Here is a 20,008-nt window from a genome sequence, read left to right on the forward strand (position 1 = left end):
CAAAGAGAAAAATTCACTTAGTTCACCATCCACACGCACTGCAGCCTTCGCACCATCGTACATACTCTTCACAGCATTCAACAACTTCCCATCTATTCCATATATTCTTAACACTTTCCAAAATCCTAGTCTATCCACCCTGTCATATGCTTTCTCCAAATCCATGAAAGCCGCATATAACTTCTTTCCCTTCTCTAGAAACTTTTCCACTAAAGATCTGAGAATGAATATCTGATCTACACAACCTCTTCCCTTCCTAAAGCCTCCCTGTTCTTCTCCAACTAATTTCTCTGTTCTTTCTCTAACTCTGTCAATAAGTATCCTACCATACACTTTTCCTATTATACTAAGAAGACAAATGCCCCTATGATTACCACACACTTCTTTTTCCCCTTTTCCTTTGTACAAGGGAATAATTATACCTGACTTCCAATCCTCCGGGACTCTACCTTCCTCCCAGGCCAATCTGCACATCTTCCACATCCATTCTACTACTATCTCTCCCCCATGCTTCAGCATTTCACCACACACTCCATCAATTCCTGGGGCTTTCCCTGATTAAACTTTCTTCATTGCTTCCACAACTTCTATCCTACTGATTTCTTCCTGTCTTCTCACCTCCCTCCTTCTTCCAGCCATTCCCCAGCCACTTATACTCGCATTACTTCCATCCTCCACGTTCAACAATTCCTTAAAGTGTTCTCTCCATCTGCTCACTTTTTCTCCCTTCTCCACTAGTAATCTACCATTTTTATCTTTCACTCCCCTGCTAACTTCACTTCCACCCTGTCTTACTCTTTTCACCTCTTTCCAGAACATTTTCTTACAGTCCCTCCACTTTACACTCAAATTCCTTCCAAATTCCTCATCCACTCTCTTCTTACTCTCTCTTACTAATCTTTTCACCTCTCTCTTTCTTTCTACATATAACTCTCTCTTCCGCCTCTCAACTTCTTCCACGCCCCTATTTCTCATCCATTCATTGTATGCTTTCTTCTTTTGTGCCACAGCCCGTTTCACCTCTTCAGTCCACCACGCTGTTCCTCGCACCCCCCTCCGTCTTCTCTTCCTTCCACACACCACATCACATGCTGCACATATTTCTTCTGTAAATATTCTACACACACTTTCCACGTCCCCCATCTGCTCCAACTCATATTTGCCCAATCGTTCCTCCACTTCTCTCTTATACTCTGCCTTTTCCTCATCCTGTTGTAGCCTTTCCACTCTCCTTGCAACTACTCCTTCCTCTCGTCTTTCCCTTCTTCTATTCCTCCATCTTACTTGAACTTTAACTCTGGCCACCACCAAGTAGTGGTCAGAAAGTCCACTCCCCCAACCTCTATAAACTCTTGCATCCAATATACATCTTCGCATCCTTTCATCCACACACACATAATCAATCATTGCCTTCCTTTCACTCAATTCACCACCCACCCTTCTCATCACTCGCCATGTATACCTGTGGATCATTTTATGCCTCAGGATCAATCTGATAATTATGATGTAGTTAAGAGCTTGATTCTTAAGGCCTATGAGCTTGTTCCTGAAGCCTATAGAGTAAAATTTAGGACAACTTACAAGGAAGATAAGCAATCCCATGTTGAGTATGCAAAAATCAAAGAAGATCTGTTAGAGCAGTGGTTAAATTCTAAGAATGTGGATTCTGATTTTGACAAATTTAAGCAGATGATTTTGCTGGAGGATTTCAAAAGGTGTGTTAATAAAGATGAAAGCCTATATCTTCATGAAAGAAGAATAGATAATTTGTCTGATGCTGCAGTTTTAGCTGATGCATATGTTCTCACTCACAAGAGATATTCTAAAGAAAAAGGGAAAGCTGAGAGTAAGTACGTTGCCTCTACTCAGGGTACAGGTAACAGGAAAGAGAATAAAGATGATGTTTCTCAGGAAGTAAATACCAGCTCCACCTCTAGATTTCAGAAAAGTAAATGTACTTATTGTAGTAAGCTTGGTCATACTACGGAGAAATGTTTCAGGAGACAGCGTGATGTGAACAAAAAGGAGTCTTTAAATATTCAGTCAATTGGTCTAGTGTCCACCCTTGAGAGTTCCCAGAATTCTTTGGCTGAGTTAACTGAACCTGCTTTGAGGGGTAAATTAAATCCTCATGATGAAGCTCCTCTTTTGAGCAGTAATGTGGGTGACACTCTCAAGAGTTCATGTGCTAATTTCCTGTCTGATGGTTTTGTCAGTCCTCTGGACAGTAATGACAGGAAATCAGTTAAAATATATCGTGATACAGGTGCTTGCCAATCCCTTATGCTGACCAGTGTTCTAGTCTCTAATGTTAATTCCTCTGATGAAACTGTAATCTTACAAGGTGTAGGGAATAATTACTTCTCTGTCCCTCTGTGCAGAGTGAATTTAGAGTCTGGTTTTGTTAATGGTTCTGTTATGGTTGGGTTGGTTGAGACACTCCCAATGTCAGGTGTAACTTTCTTACTTGGAAATGATATTGGTGGAAGTCAAGTATGTCCAGCTCCTCAGTTGTCTAGTGAGCCAGTGGCTGCGGCCCAGGATTGTGATGTCCCTGATGCGTTCCCTGCATGTGCTGTCACTAGGGCAAAGTCTAAAGTTACTGGTGATTTAAAGGCTAATGATGATGATGATGTTATCCTAGCTGACACTTTTCTTGCTAATTTGGACCACTCACCAGATGAGGCAGTACCCCGTAGTGTTGATAATTTGTCTCGTCAAGAGTTGGTTGAGTTGCAGGTTGCTGACCCTGAGTTGAAACGTCTAGCTAACTCTGCTTACAGTGAAGAAGAGTCAGCCGGTGCTTCTACTTGTTATTATGTAAAGTCAGGAGTACTTATGAGGAAGTGGAGACCCCCAACAGCATCAGCCGACTGTGAATGGGAGGTTGTACATCAAGTTGTCATCCCTTGTGTTTGTAGGCAGGATATCATTAGAGTGGCTCATGATTCCAGTTTGGCAGGACACCTTGGAGTGAGGAAGACTATGGCACGCATTTTGAAACACTTCTACTGGCCAGGTATCTTCAGGGATGATTCCTGGTATTGTAAGTCTTGTCACACCTGTCAAGTTGTGGGGAAGTGTAATCAGACAGAAAAGGTTGCACCTCTAGTTCCCATTCCTCCTTTTGAGGTGCCATTCGCCCGTGTGTTGGTGGATATTGTGGGCCCTCTTCCTAAGAATTCTTCAGGATTTTCTTATGTGTTGACCCTGATTGATATGGCTACTCGTTATCCTGAAGCCATTCCACTTAGAAATATCTCAGCAAAGAACGTGGTTAAGGAAATGCTAGGGTTCTTCACAAAGTTTGGTCTGCCCAAGGAGGTACAGTCAGACCGGGGAAGTAATTTCATGTCAAATGTTTTCAAGCAGTCTCTGAAAAAGTTGGGCATCACCCAGATCACGTCTTCAGCTTACCATCCCCAGACCCAAGGAGCGTTGGAGAGATATCATCAAACACTCAAATCGATGCTCAAGAAATACTGTTTGGAACATCAGAAAGACTGGGATAAAGGTCTTCCATTCGTTGTGTTTGCCGCAAGAGAATCTCCAAATGAATCACTGGGCTTCTCACCTTTTGAACTACTGTTTGGCCATGAAGTAAGAGGACCCCTTAAGTTACTCAAGGAATGCTGGCTGTCGGAGGAAGATGACGTCAACCTGCTGGAGTATGTGATGAAGTTCAAAGAACGGCTGTCCACTGCTTTACAGCTGGCGAGAGAGAATTTAGGAGCTGCTCAGGAGAAGATGAAGACTTGGTATGATAAGAAGTCCAGGTTACGCCACTTTCAGCCAGGAGATCAGGTTTTGATTCTGCTACCGGTTCATGGGCAACCTCTTCAAGCCAAGTTTAGTGGTCCTTATTTCGTGGAGAAGAAACTCATTGATGTCAACTATGTCATCGCCACTCCGGATCGTAGAAAGAACAAGCAACTTTGTCACATCAACATGCTAAAGTTATATCACAGGCGGGACGAAAATAATCCAGTCTGCACTGTAGCTGTTCCACCCGAGTCTGCAAGTGAAGCTCTCCCATGCAGTATGAGCCTGAGTGATAGTTTGGGGAAGAATCCTGAAATCATGAATGATCTCCAGACTAAGCTTTCTCACCTACCTCCCGAGGAAAGGCAGGAGTTTTCGGCATTACTGCAGGAGTACCCGCAAGTGTTCCGTGCCACTCCAGGAAGAACCACTGTGTTGATGCATGATGTCGATGTTGGAGACGCAAAGCCAATAAAACTGCCTCCTTACCGTGTGAACCCAGTGAATGTTCCTCTCATCGAGAAGATGATTGAGCCCAGTCAAAGCGAGTGGAGTTCTCCTGTCACTCTAGTCCCTAAGCCAGGTGGGTCACAGCGGCTTTGCATCGACTACAGACGTGTTAATCAGATAACCAAAACAGACACTTACCCTCTCCCTAGCGTGGAAGATTGCATAGACAAGATCAGAAAGGCTAGGTACATAAGTAAGTTTGATTTGTTAAAGGGATACTGGCAAGTACCTATGACTGAACGTGCTAGGGAGAACTCATGTTTTGTAACACTAGGAAAGACTTTTGCATGTTCTGTAATGCCATATGGTATGAAGAATGCACCAGCCACATTTCAGAAGCTCATGAATGTTGTAACAGAGGGTTTGGCAGGGTGTGTTGTTTATATTGATGTAATAATCTTCAGTGACAACTGGAAAGATCACCTATGCCATGTCAGTAAATTTCTTGAGCGTTTGGTTCAGGCTAATCTTGTAGCTAATTTATCAAAGTGTGAGTTTGGTCGAGCTAAAGTTCAGTACCTTGGGTACGTAATTGGTGATGGACATGTTGCACCACCAGGAGCTAAGGTTCAGGTTATAAGTGATCTTCCCAGACCTAAAAGTAGGAAAGAGCTACAAAGATTTTTGGGAATGGTAGGTTATTACCGGAGATTTGTTCTTAACTTTTCAATTCTTGTATCACCGCTTACAGACCTACTGAAAAAGGGAGTTAAATTTGTCTGGACCGATAACTGAATCCTCTTTCAACAAACTTAAAGCTATCCTATTAAGTCAGCCAGTGCTCGCTACTCCAAATTTTGCTAAGCCTTTTAAGATGGCTGTTGACGCAAGTGATACAGGAGCTGGGGCTGTTTTGCTGCAAGAGGATGATCAGGGTATTGAACACCCTGTATCTTATTACAGTAAGAAGTTCACTCCACCTCAAAAGAACTACTCAACTATTGAGAAAGAGCTTTTGGCCTTGATTTTGGGTTTACAGCATTTTTCATTTTATTTGTGTTCTGGTTTTGACCCCATAGTCATTTATACCGATCATAACCCACTGGAATTCCTTAGTAAGTTTAAAGATAAAAATCAGAGATTGACAAGATGGAGTCTACTTCTTCAGGAGTATTCATTAGACATACAACATGTCAAGGGGAAAGAAAATGTTATTGCAGATTGCTTATCTAGACTTTAGACAGATTGTTTTAGAGTAATAAGAAATTTCCTTTGTAAATTTCTTTTTCTTTGTGGGGAGGTGTTACATAGCCTATGATTTCATCATCCTTTGTGTAATTCTAACGTACAGCATGCTGCATGTTTGATCACGAGCGTGTTCTACCTCACTCCCCCCCCTCCTCCCTTAAAGTAGAGTAAGCCGCTCTTTCTGTTGTTCAGAGCAGGATTGTCAACTCTTTGTCCCCTATAGCTTCATTTGCGCGTCCTTCTTACAAGTTGTATCAATCTCTGCTGGCCCCTATATAATGAGCTCAGTCTCTACATTATGGCCACTTAGATCTGCTCCTCATTTTGCTCACATCTCTGTCCTCCCCTGTACAGTTATTATTGTGAGTGCTCAGGAAGTCTCCAACCATCTAGCAGCTGTGTGTAATTTGAGTATAACTGTTGTTGCATTTTTTCTTGTACTGTGTAGCATAAGGTTAATTCTTAGGCCTAGTAAAGTTTTTGTAATTCATGTAAGGTTCTTATTGTCAGCCATCATTAATAATAGTTTGTATCTGTAATAATTTATCTTGCATTCACTGAGCATTACCCAGTGTATTTTCATTTTATCAGGGCTGACTTAGATAAATTTACTCTTGCTAATTTCGTGTTAATAGAAGCTATTGCAGTTAACCATATATTTAACCTGTTTTTTGCCATTACATTATCCTTATGAGTCCTGAATGTTTTGTTGTTAGTTTAAGCATTAAACTTTAACTTGTAATTTTACCTAACTCTTTTGTTTTGAACCTGGAACTTTGCGGGACAGTTTTCTCTGTTCCGTAACAATATATATATATATATATATATATATATATATATATATATATATATATATATATATATATATATATATATATATATATATATATATATACCCAACCCATCATTTTAAGCCAGTGGATTTATTTTTCATAGCAACAACAACAACAACAACAACAACAATAATAACGATAATAATAGCACTAACACTTATAACAATAGCAACAACACCAACAACACCACCACCAACAACAACAACAATAATAATAATAATAATAAGAAGAAGAAGAAGAAGAACAAAAACAGCAATGATAATGATGATGATGATGATGATGATAAGGAAAAAGTAATAATAATAATAATAATAAGGATGATAATAATAATAATAACAATAATAATAATAATAATAACAACACTGAAACTAATTAGTACTCTTGAGGTGCAACATCCGGATAATAATAAAAGTAACAAGACTACCCGTCATCTGTGAGCCAGGTAGATGGAAATAATAGTTAAAACTGAATATTATGTAAAAATCCTGGATGACTCCCACTGCTGGTTGACATGTGAACTCAAGTTGTGACTGTAAACAACTTTTATTAATAACTTTTCCTTCTAATGTACAAACAATACTTTCTGAGATTTGAGTTTTCGACACAGACTGACAGACACAGATACATTTCGTACAAAAATAATGACCATCGACTTCCCCTACCTGGCTCAACAACCACAAGAAGTATTCAGAGAGCGCGACATCCGCGACTATCAACTTGACTTTGCACTATGGCCTTCACCTGCGACAATTTTTTTCTCAACATCGACTTACTTCATTTCTTGCCTAAGCCTTAACCTCTCCAAGAACTTCGACTGAATCAGATCAAAACTGTCTGAGTTAACTTTGCCGAGTAACCTTCACATTTGACTTTTCCCCTGTGACTTTAACTTTTGACTGATTGTTCTGAAATCCGAATCTCTTTATCCTTCTTTTAAATCTGATTTCCGTTCACAAAGTTTAGTCTACAACGCTTAAACACTGTTTAAGTTGATTTGGCCACATGACCTCGACCTTTGACCTATTTGTTCTAGATTTTATAGGTGAATGTTTTAGGAGATTCTCAGTTCATCCACCAAATTCAAATCAGGTCAAAACTCTTTTAGTTATTTTAACACACAGTAAAGTGCTTCAAAAGGTACGACAAGGAAGAAAGGTTGCTTGTTCCTTGAAAGCTGTGATAAGAAACAGGGAAGTGAGCATGGAAGTGCAAAAGTTACTACATGACAGTATTGTGATACCAACTCAAACGTATGGAAGTGAAGCTTGGACGTTGTTGGAAGGACACAAGTCAAGAGTGAGAGCACTGGAAATGAGTTATTTACGAGGAGCCTGTGGAGTCACGTGGAGAGACAGGCTGACGAATGAGGATATAAAGGAGCGTTGTGGTGTGGATGTGAATGTGATAGGAAGCGTTAGGAGGAACACACTGAGGTGGTTTGGCCATGTGGAGAGGATGGAGGGTGAGACTGACGAAGAGAGTGTATGTATGCGAGGTGGAGGGGGGAAGAGGGAGGAGGAGGCCGAGGATGAGATGGAGGGATGGGGTGGAGAGGTATATGAGAGAGGGGTGTGTGAGTTGGGAGCAGGGCAGTGAAATGGCGGGGGACAGGGCGACGTGGAGGCGATTTGTTTATGGTCACCCCAAACGGGATTGAGGCGTCTGACAAGATAGACAGATAGATAGACAGTTAACACAGACACGCGGGTCGAATTTGGACCTTGCCTTGTGACCTTGACCTGTTACTGATTGCTCTCAATAATCACTCCATTCTTGCCTGACCCTTAACACTTCCATCAAGTTAACTTCCAATCAGATCATAAATGCCTGAGATGACTGTGCCCGGTAATCTTGGCCTTTGACCTTTCCTTGAGACACTGAGCTTTGACTGATTTATTCTTGCTTTATCCTCAACACTTCCACAAAGTTCGATCTAAATCAGATGAGAACCTGACCCTGCTCTATTACCCTATTCTTTTATCAATTGTTCTAAGAAGCTGTACGTATACTCCTTGGCTGGCCCTCAACCCTTCCACCAACTCTGGGTAAATTCGAATAAAAACCGTATGTATTAGTTTATTAGCAGGCGGACACACACAGGTCGGACTTTGACCCTCGCCTGTGACCTTTACCTCTGACTGATCGTGCTCAAACTTCAAAGTATTATCACTTAATTCTTGCCCCTATGTTTGGTCTAAAGTGGTTAAGTTGCTCTAGCCCTATGACCTCGGCTTTGACCTATTGTTCTAAAATATATATATATATATATATATATATATATATATTTTCTCATTGATTCCCCCTTAATACTTTCACCAAGTTTGGCTAAAGATGAATGAAAAATGTTCATTTTGTTAACGGACAGACAGACAGCTCTCTCTCTCTCTCTCTCTCTCTCTCTCTTACACATACACACACACACACACACACACACATAATAAATAATAATAATAATAATAAGGTAAAACCTATAGTAACAACACTTAAGAAAATAAAACAGAACTGCTTAAACAATTCATATTCTACACAAAGTAAGCTTTCAGTACTAATTGATTTTAAACACAGCTCTACAATACCTACAGGAAACGTCCAATTTCCACACTTATTTAGTTTATCGGTACAGATTTTCGCCACCTTTGTTAATCCAAACACCAATTTCTATTATAACTTATGGAATATTTATTTATTAATTTACTCTATGTATCTATTTGTTTATCTATTAGTCTCCGTCTCGCCACTGCAAGCCACCCGCTTTAACGTGTAGTAGTGATCCACTTCATTACGATAACAAGATGACAGAGAGCAATGGCTTTCTAAATCCAGTGACGGAACCTTTCGAGTTCAACCAACTTATCATAATACCATGTAAGAGTTGTTTGAGGAAACTGTCGAAGCACAATATATTTTTCACCAGAACTGTACTTGCACATTCAGTCCATCCACTTCGTTCACGCTTTTCCTCTCCTCATTCTCCCACCGGATTCTCGTTTATGCACTCTCCTTGTTAACACTCTGGTGGTCGCACCTCTCAAGTGTTATTTTCTAGCAAGCGGCAAGCGATTGTCTTCTGACTGGGAGTTCGTCATAGGATCCGATGTTTGTTTAATTAAAATGGTACCATTAACCCTCTCATGGCCAGGACTAACCTACAGTGATATGCCAAATAATGCCAAACGGTTTTATTTAGCCGAAGGTTAGCCACATGAGTCAGCAAATGAAATAATTAATATTGGTATCATTAATACTCAAATGGTCGAGAAAACCCTAGTATTTTCCTCCAGCTGACGCCAGGTGTTTTTATTCAACTTAGGGAGTCACAAGAACCTAATTATTAACACGGGCACACCATAAACCCTCTTATGATCAGGACAGACAGCTCTAATATTTTCCATCACCTAACGCCTGGAGATATCATTCAGTCCACAAAGAGTCATAGGAGTCTGAGCGTTGTCCTGTTATTCTCATTTGGCGTACAAAAATAGATACGTGAGCTGATACTGCCACGGCGACGATAACACAACATGCATTGACAAATCCCCCCAGCGTAGGAATGGATGACCCAGATACTTTTTACATGATGTCTGGTATATAAGGGAGGAAACCTGGTGCACCTTAAAGTGTCTAAAGCTGGGTAACATCTATATCATAAGGGCAGGCTGTGTCGGTGGTTATAGGACACGACTGTAGGATAACAGGTTTGATCCCGGCTGTAGCAAGGAATTTAACATTTTCTGCGTGAGTTTTATTAAGACTGTCTTCTTCGCAAGTCATGAACCCCTTCAGTACGATGAGACTTGTAATTATATTCTTGTTACCATCAGTCGATTTTATTCAACTTACGACGGACGTCTAATAGTGAAGGTTTTAATGGAAGCTATATCTAACCCTCCCACATTGAAACGTATATCCCAGCGAGAAGAAAATCGTCTGAATATAGCAAGAATAAAAAAAGACGCCATAGGATTGAGTGGGTAAAGACTAATCGACATGCTATATAAAGTTCACTACGATTCCAGTCCTGAATTTTACTGTCTGAGCAATATAGCAGTGACTTGGCAGATTGTGTGATGTCAATTACTGGTGCGTGAGAGAACTGTTTGGCATAAAAGTTAGCTCGAAGATTACATTTTGCGTACAGTTATATTACCGTAATCATCAATATTTATTATTAGATAACCACCATTAATATCAAAATTAGCCCTTTAGTGGTTGAAATGAGTTCTATTCCAGGTGGTGCCACACAATTTTCTTCTGATAGCGAGTCATGGGAGCCTAAGAGAGCTAAGAATTTTTACAAAAATCTGTTTTTCATGTTATAAAATTTTTTTTTTTTTTTTCAGAGTGTATTTCGTCATCAGCAACAGTAGCAGGCACACAAAACTACAAGATGTGGCAGCACCCTACCCTGTTGATGGCTCTACTGGTGGCTGGTAAGTGCACTGACGCCCTGGAAGAATGGGAGAGTTTAGAATAAAGCCCTCTATTGCTGATTTGAAGGCTGCAGTGTCTAAAAAGCTATGATTCTCATGTCAGGTCTAGGAAAGTGTCTCATAACTTTAGTTGGCTCGGTGGGGCACTAAATCGCATGAACCTGCTCCAGGGATGATATACGAGAAGACAGTCTAGCCCCATATCACTGGTGAGCCTTCCCATATACCCATATAAAAGGGATGCAGAGGTGTGCAGATAACACGAAGGACGGAAAGGAAGACCAAAGTTCAGGAAGGGTAATAATACAGCACCGCAGAATTTGAGCCAGGAAACAGGGGGTTTTATTCTAAAGCCAGTTTACAGACTTCTCGGACGTAGTGTCTCGAATGCTACGAAGAACGCCCGCTGGAGAAGGCTCATGCAGCCGAAATAAGAAAAAATGGAAGTAAAACGATCCCTCTTCAGTGTTGCCTTCCACTTCCTCCCTCCCACTCCCCAACCTATATATTTTTTTTTCATTGTCACCTTCACTACATAAATGGGACTCAATAACTGGAAAATTAACACCAAGCATTCTATTAGCATGACAGGAATAGAGAGTCCAAACGGGGACACGTCAAGAATTAACACAATAAAGAGGAGAATTTGTAATGGCAGCAACAGTTGGCTAAGAAAATTGAACGGCTTCAACACACACACACACACACACACACACACACACACACACACACACACACACACACACACACACACACACACCAAGAACGAAAAGAATAAAACAGTTCAGTGTATGACTGGACCTCATTATAACACATGTGACAGCTGAGAATTTAAGCTGTAAACCAAACATAAAGAATGTATTGGATGAAAGCCACATACCTTGCTGGGTTAAGCCTTTTGTATAAAAGTGGTGGTGGCATTAGTAAATCAACTGACCCATTAACCGCAGGCAAGAAATCGCCCCAGCATGATGGTCCGTGCAGCATGCCGATTTTTCTTTATGATGGAAAGCACCACACTGTGTCAAGGACTGGGAGGTGAGTGAAGGTTTGGTTCCAGGATGGATGCAGGATTTGCTTCTCTCCACCCAGTTAATATGGGGACCATGGTACGCTTCACATCAACCCATTACTTGGTTATATGGCTACCACCCAACGTTATAAATGGTTTCCTGGGTTATAGGAAACCACCAGGGTTGTCACTCAGTGTAGAGTCACCTAGGGAAGAAGTAGGCAGCACTAGCTCAGGTGAGCTGGTGATGGTCGCCACCACCTACCACTATGTAGAAAAGTGGTCTGTAACATTAAGTGGAGAAGCAGCTTTTCTGATCTCACGTATCCTAATAGTGAAAGAGGGGTCTACCACCTCTGTTACTGGACAGAACAGTTTGAAAATCTGAGTCTCGCCAAACCTAAAGAGCACTGAAATCATCTGGGTTTGACTGATTCACAAATTTACCCATTATCTGAACTGGACACAGTAATGCCGACTAGAATTTAACACAAGAGCTGGGATTTTCCAGCGTTCAGGTCAGAATTAATTTTTCCTGATGCACCCTGGTGGACAGATATTTACTGAAGTCAAGTCTGGGGGGAACTCGTCAAAACAATGCGTCAAGTCAGTGCTTGCTATTATGAAACCTTTGCTCTGGAGGCTAGAGTCATACAGAAGAGAGCTTTGTGCAGGGTCCACTGTCTCTTGGTCACTGAATAATGAGAGGAGAGAATGAAGCTTCCAAATGTTTAAGGCCTTTTGTAGGGACTACAGAGGGGTAAACGTGAAAGGTTAGTGAAACCAACTATTCCGTGATACTGACGCTGAACCCTAGCATTAGTGGGCTCTTTAAGGCAGAGTCATGTATGACAGTTGATCCCCGGCCAAGTTTTCGCAAAAAAAGAAGCTCTGTTGAGTGATGCAGGAATAACTGACGGTAACAGATGGAAAGTTTATCAGCTGCAAGAAGCTGGTGAAGGACTTCCAGCTACTGCAAATTCATACTGATTATTCGGAGATGGGTGCAGGCCCTGAGGTTGCACGCCCGTCACTCCGTTAAGAATGACGAAAAGCTACGTAAAAACTCCAGGGATGATGAACAAATGAGAGCTTGAGAGTGTCCATGAACGGTCTGTCAAATTATTGTGGGAGGAAGGGAATACCTGCAGGCCCCACCGTCGGAAGTCAAAGGACAATGGCTGTTAGGACCACAATGGTACAATTAGCAGGACGTGATCCCCAAATCTCCACGGTCGATTAATTACTCTCACATGTGGGTTGTTGCTGGGAAAGGAGAAGGGATATGTGCAGGTCCAAGATTTCAACTTGACTATGACGGTATCTGGCCCTTACCCTATCAGTATAATTTTAGATGGACAAAACAGTTGAATTTTGGAACGGAGTTTCAACACAGACAGGAACGGGGAATGTGCTGAGATAGGTGGCTGAACGTCTTGCGAGAGAGAGGCCATTTTAATGTGGAGGTAGAAATTTGAGCGAGGGCATATGCCCAGATGTTTCCCTTCTCCGCCACACATGTATTCTGAACAAATGTCCGAGGCAGAAAATCCTCTTTGAAATGGAGAGGAGAGCTGGGGTCGGGAAGTTCCATGTTTCCGAACATAGAAGGTAGTTGTCACCAAGTCCATCCTGAAAGGGAGACCTGTTCAGGAGTTTGTGACCATGAAGTGAAAGGAACAGTCTGACTACTATGAGCTCCTTGGCACTGACGTGAGGTTTCTTGTGGGTCTCTGCCCACTCCCCTTTTCCCTGATTTCTCCCAAGGGATAGGAGTATCCAATATTCGTCTGAAGTATTCGCCAGGATAGCTAAATTTGGAGGATGAACCAGTAATATTATTTTCTGCAGCCGTATTTCCACCATTTTGTAACCTGCTTCTCGACTGATGCAGGGATGAACAGCCAAAGGTCTCCGTACTTCGATTTCGGTATACCTACTATTTCCTATATGGGTCAGACACCGGAGAAGAAAGGAACTGTTCTGCAGATCTGGGAAAAAGAAACTGAGGGCCTTTATTAGTGCATTCTATAGGCGGCAAGAGCAGGTCTTGGCCTGTACCATTTGGTAGAAATGTTTTTGCCACATTAAGGTTTTGTCCTTGTAGGGAAGAGACCTACACTGGTCGTGTTCCAGAGCATCTCTAACAACTGTACCCGGGGAGAGGGGTTAATTTGAGACTTGGACAACCTGAAGATGAAGCCAATGTGTTATCACAGCTGAATAACTTTCAGGACTGCTTTGTGATATTGCTCTGTCGAGGCTGTGACCAGCCAGTCATCTTCAATAGTCTACCATTTGTATGCCTAGGTTGCTGACTCCCTGTAATACATATTTAATCTCTTTTACTAAACTCTCAGGACTATGTTTAGGCACAATGAGGAGAGAACATTTAACTGATAATTTGATTTTCTCACTCTGAAGAGCAGGAATGTTTTACCCTGTCAGGTTATTTGAACGTGCCAGTAGGCTCCCTGAGGATCAAGGGAGGCGAGACAACACTTTTTGTAAAGGTGGAGCTTAACTGTGTCTGTGGTGACCATTTCGAAGGGTTTGACGGCTATGGATTAGCCTACTTGGGAAAACTGGGTCAAGAATGATTCGAAACTGTACAAATCCTTCTAGGAAACGGAAAACAGTTGTGAGAAGAATACAAGGGTAAGAACTTTCGCCACAACTCCTCGTTGGAGGAGACTAGAGATGGACTGCTGGATGTGAGTAGAGACTATTCGCCTTGTTGGTTGGCATGTGTGGGAGTAATTTGATATAAGACCATACTAATACCTTTATGGCGATGGATCTGCCTTATGACCTCCAGGCTAGTGACTGGGCGGTCTCTGGATGATATAAAGACACCTTTCGCCATGCAGAGGTGGAGGGATTGGGGTTTATGGGACCAGACTGTCGTTAGAGGTGTTCCAGCCAAAAGACCATTTTCAATCTAGGCACACTGTTGGGCTTGCCAGGTCGTATATGAGTGAAAACAGAGAAGTTGCTCTGGCTGAAAAGTCATAGTCGAGCAACTTCTCAGTATGAAAGGCATTCTCTATGCAGATATCTTGGAAAATCCACCCAACCAGACAGTACTAGCACGGATTCTTTCATGTGATCTTGTTCGAGGAGGCAGTTCCATCGTAGCTCCTAGTGCTATTAACTGGTAAAAACACGAAATGACGCATTAAAGATACTCTATGTCAAGGCTCTCTGCTGCAAAAGGCTCTGGGAAATAACATTATGTGCTATCGCGATACGGCTGTCCTTACCTGAAGAAAGTTACTGGACCCTTGCTTGAACAATCTTATCTAGCACTTGACGAAAAATAAGGACAAGTTACGATTTTTGCCACGTGTTTCACAGTCGTGTGGTATATACTTCCTCATTTCTGACTTATTCATTTATGCCAGATAAGTCAGAGACGAGAGAAAGGTGGATAATTCGTAGGGCGAAGATGGTTACAGCAATTCTGCTACTTCGAAAAGGTGCATCGATTAACTTTGGGTGGAGTTTAAGGCGAATATGAGGGAAAGCCAAGGGGCAGGTCAGTCTGAGTTCACCCAAGATATCAAGTAACTCATTTAGTAATGAGCAGGGAGAAGAATCTCATTACGAAGAGGTGTTGGTAATGTAAATACTTTTTGATAAGAAGAAAGTTTGAAACTGGGTCTACAGCAGGTGCCCTCTACAGATCTCCAAGACGTTTCACCCAGACTGACCATTCGAATTAGTAGGAAGAGGCAAACTGAAGGCCGGGAGCCTTTCGGGAAATCAATTCCGACTTCTGGGATTGGAATGGTGTGGCATTTCGTTGAGTTTGTTCCTAAAGGATTTAGTTTTCATATTACAACTTTATATTCCGCTGTTTGTTACTAAGGCAAAAGATATCGATCCTACATTACAGTAGAGCTAAACCTAAAACCTCTTCGAATACGGTGGTAGGTAAAGGGCGGGATGTTAGCTACCATCCTTGCAATATAATTTACTCATATACCATATAATCATGCAGCTGGAAGGACACTCCATCATGTAATGGCACTGATATAAGGGAGTAGTTTTGCTGTTCGGATATACAAAGATCCTTCAACTTCCTTCCTGTCCCCTGAAAGAAGAATGGTAGACTGGAAGTGAATGTCCGTTTTAGTAGTTCGCCAAGTTACCGTCCACATGAGCCTGAGGCCACACCATCAACAACAAAGACTTAAAAGAAATATGAGCCACTCTATCTATACAATCTAGCAATACTCATATCAGTTATTTAGAATGAAAAAAAAAAAACATTGATCACTTGCATACAGACAGTGACTGAGACGTAATCAATGATGGTAGAAGAGATGTTGCAACCAACATCAGCATAGATGAGCTATCTAAAGTCACGAGGTAGCGTTCTATCTATCTATCTATCTATTGCCAAACGCATCAATCCCGTACGGGGTGCCAACAAACAAATCGCCTCCACGTCGCCCTGTTCCCGCCATTTCACCGCCCTGCTCCCAACTCACACCCACCTCTCTCATATACCTCTCCACTCCATCCCTCCATCTCCTCCTCGGCCTCCCCCTCCCTCTTCCCCCTCCACCTCACATACATACACTCTCCTCGTCAGTCTCTCATCCTCCATCCTCTCCACATGGCCAAACCACCTCAGTGCGTTCCTCCTAACGCTTCCTATCACATCCACATCCACACCACAACGCTCCTTTATATCCTCATTTGTCAGCCTGTCTCTCCATGTGACTCCACAGGCTCCTCTCAAATAACTCATTTCCACTGCTCTCACTCTTGACTTGTGTCCTTCCAACAACGTCCAAGCTTCACTTCCAAACGTTAGAGCTGGTATCACAATACTGTCATGTAGTAACTTTTGCACTTCCATGCTCACTTCCCTGTTTCTTATCACTGCTTTCAAGGAACAAGCAACCTTTCTTCCTTGTTGTACCCTTTCAAGCACTTCACCCTCCAAACTTCCATCCTTAATTATCTTACTCCCAAAGTACTTAACGTACTCACATTTTCCATTTCGTCACAATCCAACCTCACTGTACATTCACTAACTTCACCTCTCTAAAAGACCATCACTTTACTCTTCCCTACTTTTACCTTTACATTCCGTTTCTTACACACTCTCCCACACTCATCCATCAAGCCTTGCAGCTCCCCTTCGTCTTCACTTAACAACACAATATCATCTGCAAACAACAGTACAGGGAGTTTCCAAACACTACCCTCTCTAACTAGGGCCACTCCAACATCCACTGCCCTACCTTGTATCTCTTTTATTACCCCATCCATGTACAGATTGAACAACCATGGAGACATGACACATTCCTGTTTCACTTAGTTCACCATCCACATGCACTGCAGCCTTAGCACCATCATACATACTCTTCATAGTATTCAACAACTTCCCATCTACTCCATATATTCTTAATACCGTACTTTCCACAATCCTTGTCTATCCACCCTGTCATATGCTTTCTCCAAATCCATGAAGGCTGCATACAACTTCTTTCCCTTCTCTAGAAACTTTTCCACTAAAGATCTAAGAATGAATATCTGATCTATACAACCTCTTCCCTTCCTAAAGCCTCCCTGTTCTTCTGCAACTAATTCCTCTGTTATTTCCCTAACTCTGTCAGTAAGTATCCTACCATACACTTTTCCTATTACACTAAGAAGACAAATGCCCCTGTGATTACCACACACTTCTTTTTCCCTTTTTCCTTTGTACCAGGGAATAATTATACCTGACTTTCAATCCTCCGGGACTCTACCTTCCTCCCAGGCCAATCTGCACATCTTCAACATACATTGTACTACTATCTCTGCCCTATGCTTCAGCATTTCACCAATTCCTGGGGTTTTCCCAATTTGACTTTCTTCATTGCTTCCACAACTTCTATCCTACTGATTTCTTCCGTTTTCTCACCTCCCTCCTCCTCCCAGCCATTCCCCAGCCACTTATACTCACATTATATCCATTCTCTATGTTCAACAATTCCTTAAAGTGTTCTCTCCATCTGCTCACTTTTTCTCCCTTCTCCACTAGTAATCAACCATTATTATCTTTCATTACCCTACTAACTTCACTGCCACCCTGCCCTACTCTCTTCACCTCTTTGCAGAACATTTTCTTACAGTCCCTTCACTTTATACTCAAATTCCTTCCAAATTCTTTATCCACTCTCTTCTTACTCTCTCTTACTAATCTTTTCACCTCTCTCATCCTTTCTACATATAACTCTCTCTTCCACTTCTCAACTTCTTCCACGTCCCTATTTCTCATCCATTCATTGTATGGTTTCTTCTTTTGTGCCACAGCCTGTCTCACCTCTTCATTCCACCATGCTGTTCCTTGCACCCCATTCCGTCTTCTCTTCACCCCACACATCACATCACATGCTGCACATAATATTTCTTCTGTGAATATCTTGCACACACCTTCCACGTCCCCCATCTGCTCCAATTCATATTTACCCAATCGTTCCTCCACTTCTCTCTTATATTCTGCCTTTTTCTCATCCTCTTGTAACCTTTCCACTCTCCTTGCAACTACTCCTTCCTCCCGTCCTTCCCTTCTTCTATTTCTCCATCTTACTTGGATCTCGATTTTGACCACCACCAAGTAGTGGTCAGAAAGTCCACTCCCCCAACCTCTATACACTCTTGCATCCATTACGCATCTTTGCATCCTTTCATTCATGCACACATAATCAATCATTGCCTTCCTCTCATTCAGTTCACCACCAACCCTTCTCATCAATTGCCATGTATACACGTGGATCATTTTGTGCCTGAGGAGGGTATTGGCTATCACCAACCCCCTCCCGGCACAAATGTCCGCTAATGCACTGCCATTCTCATCTGTTTCAGCAGGCACACCCCACTCACCAACTATCATTCCCTATTTTACCATTCATATCACCAATCAAAAACATTCTCTCATTCCATCCAAACTTTTCCATGCACACTTCCACATTTGTCCAGAACTCTTCTCTCACTCTGCTTGCACGATCTTGCATTGGTGCATACACGCACACAATCGCCCACATTTGTATTCCAACTTTCAATCTTACCCACACAATCCTAGAGCCAACTGATCCATACTCTCTTGTGTTCCTTTTCCATCTTTTACTCACAATATACAAACTCCTTCTTTCGCCCTCTCAATCTCACCTACTCCTGCACATATACCCCATCCATACTCCCATACTCCCACATTCTCTCCTCTCCATTTAGTTTAAGTTACTCCACATACATCCACTGTTGCACCCTCAAGCACCTGAATAATCTCTCTCTCTCTCTCTCTCTTTCACCTCATCATTCACACCCCTTACATTCCACGTCGCGATCCGGACCATGTCCTTTGTCCGGTCCTTGGTCGTCATCTTTTGGTCAGTCTTTGTCCGAGGTTTCTTGTTCGTCTTTTTAGTTAGCTGTTTTCCGGGAAGGGGCACTAACCCTCCGCCAACCCTTTTAGTCGCCTCATACGACAAGCAGAGATACTGGGGGAGTATTCTTGAAACCCCCCTATCCCCAGGGAGGTAAAGTTACCTGGAAAAATACATGGACAAATAGTGAGTTTATAAATGAAACAGAGAAGAAGTTAGTCTAACAGGCATTAACCTGCCCCATCCTGACCGATTTTCCATCACTGACTCCCCCCAGTCCTGACCAGTTTTGGAAAAAAAATTTTTTTTGGCTCAAACCTCCGCTTTTGGTGAGAAACATCGAAAATTCATAAAGAAATCAATCACCTGAGGTTTAAAATACTGGATACAGGTAGCAGTTCCCCTTATCTTACCGGGTTTTCCATCAGGCTGGCTCCAAGGAAAACGAGTTCAATGGGAGGGTAACTCTTCCACACCACTCACAAACGGTATTTATTTATTTATTTGGTACGAATTTATATGTAGTACGAGAGTATACTGGTTTTCACACAGTAATATAGGCAATATAAGCATTGTTTCACTCACCAAACACATCAACATACCTGACCTTTTTTGGCGACATTACCTGATCATCATTTCTGACTGTTTCTTCCTCAAATGCTATGTAAACTTTGTCCTCCACATTGTCATCGATTGGGGAATCACTCTGGCCTTGAATTTCGTACTGTGGCATGACATGTCTTTACTGGCCAGGTCACTAGTAACAGGTGAATTGCCGAGACAATGGCATGCAGGGGGGGGAAGGTCATGCAGGGTAAGGCATTGTCCCTGCCTGGCACCTTGTAGAGGAAGGTGTCCCATGTTTACGTACCAAAAATCATGTGCAAA

General features: G+C 42.1%; 1 protein-coding gene across 1 annotated transcript in view; it reads left to right on the top strand.

The window, feature by feature from the left end:
* LOC145411406 (macrophage mannose receptor 1-like) overlaps window positions 1-20,008 on the top strand; it is a 49,115-nt gene that overhangs the window by 2,824 nt on the left and 26,283 nt on the right. The window contains exon 2 of the mRNA XM_080281447.1: window positions 10,634-10,723. Within this exon, the coding sequence (XP_080137573.1) occupies window positions 10,634-10,723 (90 nt within the window). The remainder of the gene's footprint in view (window positions 1-10,633; window positions 10,724-20,008) is intronic.

The sequence above is a fragment of the Coenobita brevimanus genome, chromosome 89, assembly GCF_032717465.1.
Source record: "Coenobita brevimanus isolate Jiangsu-jjx chromosome 89, ASM3271746v2, whole genome shotgun sequence".
NCBI lineage: Eukaryota > Metazoa > Arthropoda > Malacostraca > Decapoda > Coenobitidae > Coenobita > Coenobita brevimanus.